Below are 9,538 nucleotides of genomic sequence, written 5' to 3'. Positions count from 1 at the left end.
AGCGTTGGGGGGGGCAGGGGAGGCGGCGCCATCTTGGCAGAGCCGTGCCGGGAGTTGCGGGGCCCGTCCGAGCGGCGTGTCCGGTGGGTGCGTGGATGGATGGCGTGAGGGACAAAGCACGCCTCCCCGGGGTGCGACGTGTGGTCGAGGGCGCCGCACAGTTTGCTGGTTCTCGGTTACCCGACCCTCGCGGAACCGGTGCGCGGCTGCTCCGTGTGCCCCGGCCTTCTCGTGTCCCTGGGCTTCCCACCACAGTTCCCCGCTCGCGTTGCTTCCCGTTGCCCTGTCCCGGTGTCGGGAAGCAGGCGGGCGTCTGCGTGGGGGCGGGGCACCGGCGGCCGTGACGGGGTGTGGCGCGGGGCGGCCTCCCCTCGCCCCGTGCCCCCCGCCCCGTGCCCCCCGCCCCGTGCCCCTCGCCCCGTGCCCCCCGCCCGCTCCCGGCCCTGCCGCCCGCCCGGGTCTCCAGCAGCGCTGGTGCCGGCGGGGCGACTGGCTGGGGAGCGGTCCCGTGCTACATTCGATCGTGTAGCAGGCTCAGCTGCAGGGCTCACTCGTGTTTTCCTTCAGCACTGTGAAAACTGCTATTCGCAGCAGACTGCTTCCTCTATTAAGACTTATTTGAAGTACAAAATAAGAAACCATCCCGTTTCGCTGGTTATTCTATATTGGTCCAGTTTCATAGACGGGATGGTTCTGTGGGTGTTCTTTCTAGCTTGCAGTCTGTTTAATCTTTCAGTGTTATGATAAAAATCCTAGTCTAGTGCAGACTTAGTTTCCTACCGCGTTTACAAGTTGTGAAGTATTTTAATGGCTTTAATGTTTGGAATTTCCTGAAATTGTGGAAGAATAGGCACTGTATTGTTTTCTAGACAATTTTACTCATATATAAAATTTCATAAAACTGTACACTTCTGTTTTTAAGCTGTGGCATGAAGTTGTTTATTTATTCTCCAAATCCTTGCTCTCTGAAGTCCTTGTTCAGTTAATGAATTGCTCTTTTCATGACAAGTCAACTCTTTTAGGTTATGCTCTTTAAACTTGGATGGCTTGTCTGTGCTTTCTGTCTGTATGTGATGGTTTACTATACAGTCAGTAAGAGCTATTATTTGAACTTGCATTTGTTTATGGACTTCTTGGAGGTCCCATTTTGATCTGGGACCACTGTGTCTGGTCTTCACCACTGAAGGTTATGTATTGTATCTCTGGTTCATCATCAAGAACTTGCTGTTTATCACCGAAGAATTATGGAGGAGAGCTGTTGTGAATTTTGCTTAAAAATTGGGATATGAAAGCGGAGTTGTTAATCCAGAAGTACTACAGATTAAATACATCATGAAGTAGCAGGGCAGCGGATTTGCTTTTTCAAGACATGAAGGTGCTGTATGAAAATGCTGCTCTTGAATTCTCCATGCTTTTTTGGCACTGTCATTGCATCTGTTGAGAAGACACATTGTAAAGTGTTCTGGGTCTGGCTGGGATGGAGTTAACGTTCTTCACAGCAACCCATACAGTTCAGTTTGGATTTGTGGCTAAAAGAATGCTGACAACGCATCAGTGTTTTGACTGTGGCTGAACTGCACTTGCACAGTATCAAGGCCTTATCAATTTCCCTTCTCCGTTCCTGCAGTGAATGTGCGCAGAGTAGGTGAGAAGCTGGGAGGGAACGTGGCTGGGACAGCTGACCCAAACTCACCAAAGGGACATTCTGTGACATGTAACGTTGTGCTGGGCAAAAAAAAACAGGTAGAGGAAGAAGGATTTTAATGGTTTTGGTTTCTTTGGGAGGTTTTTTCTTGGCTCTCAAAGCAGTTGTTATTTGAAGGAAGGCTGGACATCAGTCAGCCTGTGGGAGGTGGTGAGTGATTTCCTTTGTTTTGTGTTTTTCTTTCCACTGATGAAACTGTCTTTATCTTGATCCACAAGTTTTCTTGACTTTGTTCTTTCCCATCCTGCTGATGGGGATGAATGAACAATCAGCTGTGTGGGTGCTTGGCTGATGGCTGGGGTCGACTCGCCACAAAAGTACAGAGAACAGATGGTCTTTAGTGAAGTTTCTAAATGGGCAGTTGTTTTCGGTTTGTTGTGCTTACAGAGTACTGGTGCAGAAGTGACATGGAGTTCGTTAGTGACAGTATTTGGGCTTTGCTCTTGTTTTGCTACGTTCAGGTGGAGTGACAGTAATGGTTATTGGTAGGTAACTCATTGATAGGTAGATCCTATTGATAGGATCTAGTACTTTATAGAGCAAGGTTTGCAGGAGTGTTCTCAAATGCTTGGAGAATTGGGCTGTTGTGTTTATTTTAAAGGGATGTAGTCATTTGCTACAGAGGCTTGTGTTGTTCTGAGAATATTGTCCTATGTATTGTGTGATGTTAGAAAATGTTGAAAATCAGGATGTCTTGTTCTTATGTTTGAAAGGCAGTAGAGTAAGGATTTATGGAAAATACTCCAGTTGGCTTTGTAAATTCAAGTACTTCCTGAAGTTTCTCCTTGTTGGATATTTTTGCTCTCTCATTTGATGGGCTTCACTGTGTATGTGCTGGACTGGTGAGTAGCATACTCTTGTTGTGAAGTTTGAAACCAGGTGGATTTCAGAAGAATGGATGTGTCGTGTAATCCTGAGATGGACCTAAGCACCTTTCAAGAACTCAGTTGAGAACTGTTCCCTCGATACTCTGTCAGACTGTTTCATTGCAACAGTTCAGTGTGGCACAACTGAAGACCAAGTAATCTCATCGTATTTACATCGTTTCCAGAAGTCAACTTAAATTTTGAGTTTCTTTTTCTTCTATAATGGAAACAGAAAGATGTGGTGCATGGCATCTTGGAACATGGAAGGAGTTCTTCACATGGGTTCATAATATGCTTGGCTTTAGTATTAGCCACTGCTATGGATGGGCTGCAACAGTGTAGCACAGTGTGTAAAGCAAATTACAGGTATCAGCCATTAATTATGTTTCATTTTCTTTCCACAGTTAAGTTGATTTTACAGAATTTATCAGGTCTCCAAAGCAGAAACAGGTAAGCTGTCAAAAGCTTAACACTTCTCACTGAGTATTGTGACAAGATCATACACAGCCTTTTTTCCTCACAGACTAGTGGCTGGCAACTAAGATATGCTTGTGGCCACTGCAGTTAATACTCTGACTACGCCAAAGAGACAACATTTTTGAATGCTGAGAAAACATACATTATTGAACAGAACTGATACTGGGTAGAGCAACTTGTCAAAGCAGTAAAGTCACCACTGTTTGTGAGTTACTTCATTTTCCAGTGACATAGTTATTCTTTTTCCTTTCTCCTTTTATCAATTAGTGTCCTGTTCAAAAGTAAACTGGATTTTTTTTGTTCCTTAGGAGTGGGCAGAGATCTCTGGCATATAGAACTATGCTGTAAAAGACTTGAGGTGTTCTCTAGGTATTGTGGATGGTGAGGAGTGACTTAGGTGGATTTTGTTGCCATTAGGGTAGGGAATATTGATAGATTTGTGCACGAGTGCTGGTGGAGTAGCTAATTGTTCTGACTAATCAACATTCAGTGAATTGTTTTAATCTTGTTCTTGTGAATTTGTGCGTTTTTTGATACCTTCTCTCTTGATGAGACAAAGGCATTCATTAAAAAGGCTCTAGCTCCTTAAGTGATAAGATACTGTAATAGCTGAGTACTAAAGACGTGCTATCATGTGTACCTTTTTGTCTGCAGGTGATTTTTGCTGTGGGTTGAGCTCAGCATGGCTGTAGTCATCCGTTTACAGGGGCTTCCTGTTGTTGCGGGTCCTCCAGATATTCGTCGTTTCTTCTTGGGATTGAATATTCCTGATGGAGGTGTGCATATTATTGGAGGAGAGATTGGGGAGGCTTTTATTATATTTGCAACAGATGAAGATGCACGGCGTGCCATGAGCTGTTCGGGAGGGTTTATCAAGGACTCGCGCATAGAGCTCTTTCTCAGCAGCAAGGCAGAGATGCAGAATACCATAGAAATGAGCCGGAAACGATATGACCGTGGGGGACGAGAAACTTTGTCTGGCTCTAGAAGAACAGGTACTGATGGTTCTAGTACATCACGTGTTGGAGATATACCACATTTAGTTACAGCTTCTCCAAAAGGAATAAGAAAACCTAGTTATGGGCCACCAAATCGCGTGGAGGCTGGTTTCCATACCAACGGCACAAGATATGGTGATATGGGTATACCCAAGTCAAACTATCAGTTAAGAAAGGATTCTCACCCATTTACCCCAGACGATCGTTACTTATTTCTACGTGGTATACCTTATTCTGCAACAGAAGTTGAAGTACGGGCTTTCCTTGCGGGAATACGTGTGGATGGAGTGATTCTGATAAAGCACCGCAATGGATTAAACAATGGTGATTGCTTGATAAAATGTGCTACACCTAGCGATGCCTTAGAAGGACTTAAACGTCATAGACAATACATGGGTCAGAGGTTTATAGAAATTAGTCCAACTACAGAGGAACGGTGGATTGAATGTGGTGGGCGGATAGACACGCCAGATGAAATTGATCACTTTTTGTGTGAAGACCATTCTCCAAGAAGTTCAGGCTACATGCATTCAAGGAAGCATTCTCATTCAAGATCACCAAGGAGACAAAGAACACATTCTCGTTCATCTCCTAGTCAGGAATATTACATACACTTAAGAAATCTATGTTTTAATGTGGAAAAGAGAGATTTGAGAGATTTTTTTCCTGATCTGGATATACACAGCAAGCAGATCAAGATTCTAACAGATAAGCATCAGAAAAGGACTAGAGATGCCTTTGTGATGTTAAGGAATGAGAGAGAATATCAGGCTGCTTTGGAATGTCATAGAAAGATTCTTATCAATCGTCCTGTGTACATTTTTCCAATTTCAAGAAAGTCAATGTTGAAAATAATTGACTCTTGTGAGAGGAAAAGATCACTGGACAGAGATCATCTTGGACAGGCCATATCAGAAAAAAGTTATCGGGAAGGTCATTCCAGCCCTAGGAATTGTGTTTATGTAAGAAATTTTCCATTTGATGTGTCAAAAATTGAAGTGCAAAAGTTCTTTGCAAGATTTGATATTGACGAAGATGATATTTACTTGCTATATGATGAAAAAGGAGTTGGACTGGGAGAAGCTCTAGTGAAGTTTAAATCTGAAGAACAAGCCATGAAAGCAGAAAATTTAAACCGTCAAACATTTTTGGGAACAGAAGTATTAATAAGACTTATATCTCAAGATCAGATGCATAAATTTGGTGTTGCTGCATCATTATCTGCACCAAATGAAATGCATGGTCATCCACATCCGTATGACAGAGGTGACCTCTCCCGTCCAGTTGGTTCACCATCTGGGCCACCACAAGGGCCACCCATGCATTCTTTTGGTCCCCCTGGGAACTTCAGGCATCATTCTGAATTTAGACATCCCCCTGAGGAGTTCATGTGCCCTCCTAAGGATTTTAGGGGTCCACCACCCCTCATGGATTTTGGTGGTGACAGTGAACCTTGTGGCAGAATGGAGTTTGGGAATAATAAAATGGGAAATTTTCCTGAAGGAAGATTTATGCCAGATCCAAGTTTCAGTGGTGGTTCTGAACGTGTTGTGCCTATTCTGTTGAAAAATTTACCTTTTAAAGCTACTCCTAATGAGATTCTGGATTTTTTCTATGGCTATAGAGTGATACCAGAGTCAGTTTCTCTGCAGTACAATGAACAAGGATTACCTTCCGGTGATGCCATTGTTGCTATGACAAACTATGAGGAAGCTATGGCTGCTATTAATGAACTGAATGATAGGCCCATTGGTCCACGGAAAGTTAAGTTGAGTTTGCTGTAAAGGAGGAAAACATGCTCTAATAACACATTCTAGGTTTGACAGTATTGACAGTTATTTTAATTGCTGGAAGATGCAAAACAGTTTCCACCAACGGTTGTAAATAATACCCAAGTTCAGTTGTTTAGCTCTTGGTTGAAATACCTGTAGGACATTGAATGTCATACATCAAGGTATAACAGGATGGAGTTATAATGCTTTGTTTTTTGGTTTTGTTTTAAACTAATTCCAGTCTTATGTCTTTGCATCAAATAAAAACATAAGTGCTGGTTGACTGACTACACAAACGGTTCAGATAGAAGATTTGCAGTGCTACCTGCATTAGCAAATGACACTTCTTACTGAGATTAGCTTAATAAAATTTTTAAATGTCTGTTTTGTTTTTTTTTTGGTTTTTTTTTTTTGTTGTTGTTTTATTTCTTTTTGTGTAAACTTTTCAGGTTTTATTCGGTTTCATATGTTTGCAGGCATTCCTGTTTAAGAGCTTGCTGTTCTCATTAGCTAGCTTTGCAACTTTTTTAAAATAAAAATGAAATTGCCATTTAAATGTGTGTCTTATATTTAAAATTTCTATAGTTCATGATCTCAATTATTATGCTCAGCAGATCTGGGTCTTGGTGAGAATGATGCTGGCTGCTTTGTCTGGAAAGAGTGAACTGGTAGTTTGTGAACACAGCAAAGGACGGGTAGTTGACAGAGATTGCAGAGGCTGTGTTAATCAGTTTTTTCTCATTCACTGTAGTACCTTGAGGCAGAAAATGAAAGTTGGAATTCAATCAAGAATTCTGACTTCGGTGGTTATGTTTTATCTTCACATGCTGCGTAATATGAATACTAACTGGCTAATGATGTCTGGATGCATTCCAGGTCAGTCTGTGATTAGTTTTAAGTGGCATCTGTCATGGGCAACCAAGCTGACAACCGTTATTTTCTTACGTAATAAAAGAAATGCTTATGTTAGCATTTAGAATATGTTGTTTTCATTGGTTTGTTACCAGCATATTTAAATTTTAGGAAGAAAAAAGCTTGGAAAAGCTGTATCTTCAAAATTAAGACTTAGTAGGAAACTTTGTGTGGGCAAGGACTTTCATTGACATTACAACTGTGCCAGATAGTATCTGTAGTACTAAAGGGTAAGTCTCAGTCCCCTCAAACTGAGACAACAAAGTTGCAACTTGGCAGTGAAAACTTCCAACCTTTGCTTGCTCAATCACCAGAATTTCTAAATTCATGAAGTAGGGAGGTCTCTTTCAGTTCCCTCCTCAGAACAAGTTTTGGCTCGAATGGGCTACTCAAGGCCTTGTCTATTGCATCTTGAATAGCTTTAAGGACAGAGATGTCCAGGCAGCCTTTCTAGTGAATGATCCCCCCTCACTGGTGGTCACACCTTTATTACTTTATGTGAAGTCATCATTATCATTGCAGAACTTCCATGCCAGCTGTTTGGAACAAGAAAACAAAAATAATGGAACTTTTTGTTCTGTAATATTTAAAAGGTTAGTGTAGGTTTATTTATTCTGCAGATTATTTATTGTGTTTTAAGTGCCAAGAAAAAAGCTTTTTGAATGATAATGCAAGGTCTGTATATGTAGATTCCCCTAAGCCAAGAAACATAATGGCCAAGTTTTCAAATTCTGAACACATACTGGTTTTTGCTTTCTGGTAGGAATTAGCTTCAGAATCATAGAGTTTTGAATCCTCCTCTGAACTTAAAAGGAATTAAAATGGAACAATTTTGTGCTTTATTTAATATCTACTTTAAAAGAGGTCAAGCCAGAAGATGCTGCAGGAAAAATAAAGACATGAGAATTCTCAAAATAATTCCCTGACCATCATTGTTGAAAACTTCATTGCAACTATTCTTGGAAGCTAGCATCTTTACAACTAAGCTGTGTTGAAAATGTGAATACAACTAAATTCTCCAGTTAATCAGTTTTAGATGATCTGTTGATTTTAAAGTGTTACTAGTTACTACACAATAGGAGATTTCAAACCTGGAGGCTGGAAAGGTAAAAGTTTAGTAGGCTGCTTCGCCAGTAAAATGTGAGATTTGAAAAAATCTTTTAGAAAAAAAATCTCTGTTTTCAGAAAAGGTTAACAGTAATTGCTGACAAGATAGTTTTTCAGATGGTAAACTTTCCCTCCACCCACTGAACACATCAAAAGTATCATAAAGCTTGTAATGGCAGAGGTCATAATTAAGGCATTACAAAATGGTCTTTTATTTGCCCTGTAGCTGATTTGTATTTAATTTAAAGACAGATTATGGCTACCATAGGGGTAATCTGAAATGTCTGACTGATAGACTGAAAAATTTTTTTTTTACTGTCTATAAAGAGCTGTATCTCAGACTATGTACAGATGCACTGAAGCATAGGGAACTTGGGAAGGGATGCCAATACATCAGTTAAATAGTAAGGTTAATAGGACAGCTGGTTCCTAGCTGTTATCCAGTTGATCTTTTGGGTCCGTGCATGTCCATCTGCCTCTGTTCCCCTGCCTCTCCAGACTGGGAATTATATTCTGATTCTGCCTGAAGAGATGGTACAAGTGCATGGTGTGATGACAGCATTTCCTAACAGGGTAACATAACAGGATAAGAGGGTTTTATAATATCAGATGCTTAGTGGTTTGAAGGCACTGTATTTCCAGTACAAAGGACAAATCAAGAGACTGCCTATAATTACATGGCTTGAAATCCTGTGTTTCCTTTTTAAGTATAATCATATAGTAAGGAGTAACAAATGAAATGCTACAGTTTGTGTGCTGCTGATAGAGAACATGTGAAGTTTCCTTAGTTATACCTTCTCTGAAGTTGCTTTTGCTACCATTGTCCAAAAATTCTGATGTAAAAAAACCAGTTTTTGTTGTCAAGCACTAGAAATAGTGATCACCTACGAAAGCAGCTTGAGGCATTTAGGGAAGGTCTAACAGGACAGTCTGATCAGAACTCTTAATCCCAAAGGAATGTGCCTGTGTGTTCAACAGAGAGGCAAAATAATCTAGGCAAGAATGGATACAACTCTGCATCATCTAGGTGCCAGTAATTAAAGACACAAATGAGTGAATGGAGTAACTGCAAGTCAGTCTTACAGTAAGCACTTGTACCATGAGAAAATTCTTTGCAGAAGGATCTTTAGGTAGTATTTAATTCTTTATTAACATCCTAAATTGTTATTCTGGCTGTGGAGTATTTTAGTCAGGAACTTTTAATCTGTAGTTTTGAGTTCACAATTTCTGTGCAACATGCAAAGTTAAGACATATATGCATGCAGGACAAAGTTGCCTAATGGTACTTTTCTGGAAGTTTTTCTGTGATTCCTGAAGTTGACTTTTTTTTGTGATGTAGGGAGAATGAATTTTATGCTTGTGAACTGCATAAATTTTTAGAAGGCAATTTATCTAAACAAAACTCCTTTTTTTCAGAATTGCTTTCTTAAGGCATAGTACACAAATATTTGCTATTTGTATCTATGTATATTACACGAAAACCTGAAATTTTTTTGAAGTCAGCCATCTGTTTTGGAGATGGACTACTTCATTGTGTGTGTGAAATGGTAAAGTGGTGATCACCAGAATCCTGAAATGATAGGACTATTTATGGAAGTTCCTTAGTTGCTGAAATAAATGGGAATTAATTATGTAGATATTTTTAAAGTATTTAAAAAGTACTTAAGTATTTACTCCTTGCCAGAAGTACTTCAATGTCTG

The 9,538-nt window shown here is 40.4% G+C and overlaps 1 protein-coding gene across 5 annotated transcripts; it reads left to right on the top strand.

The window, feature by feature from the left end:
• On the top strand, positions 1-6,374 carry RBM12B (RNA binding motif protein 12B). 5 transcript variants are annotated; one of them, XM_021543201.4, is made up of 3 exons: positions 1-83; positions 2,976-3,021; positions 3,703-6,374. In XM_021543201.4, the coding sequence occupies exon 3, from the start codon at positions 3,731-3,733 to the stop codon at positions 5,828-5,830; it is 2,100 nt and encodes a 699-aa protein (XP_021398876.1). In that variant the 5' UTR covers positions 1-83; positions 2,976-3,021; positions 3,703-3,730; the 3' UTR covers positions 5,831-6,374. The 5 variants fall into 5 exon arrangements, with proteins under 5 accessions (XP_021398876.1, XP_085428456.1, XP_085428457.1 ...); XM_085572330.1 differs by having other exon boundaries at positions 1-87; XM_085572331.1 differs by having other exon boundaries at positions 1-198.
• The last annotated feature ends 3,164 nt before the right edge of the window (positions 6,375-9,538 follow it).

The sequence above is a fragment of the Lonchura striata genome, chromosome 2 (assembly GCF_050655825.1).
Source record: "Lonchura striata isolate lonStrDom1 chromosome 2, ASM5065582v1, whole genome shotgun sequence".
Classification (NCBI taxonomy): domain Eukaryota; kingdom Metazoa; phylum Chordata; class Aves; order Passeriformes; family Estrildidae; genus Lonchura; species Lonchura striata.
The sequence above is the reverse complement of the archived record's forward strand: the minus strand, read 5'-3'. Positions and strand labels throughout refer to the sequence as shown.

Bases quoted from the DNA above. Each gene is read 5' to 3' on its own strand.
- RBM12B (XM_021543203.4), top strand. From the start codon at position 3,731: ATGGCTGTAGTCATCCGTTTACAGGGGCTTCCTGTTGTTGCGGGTCCT.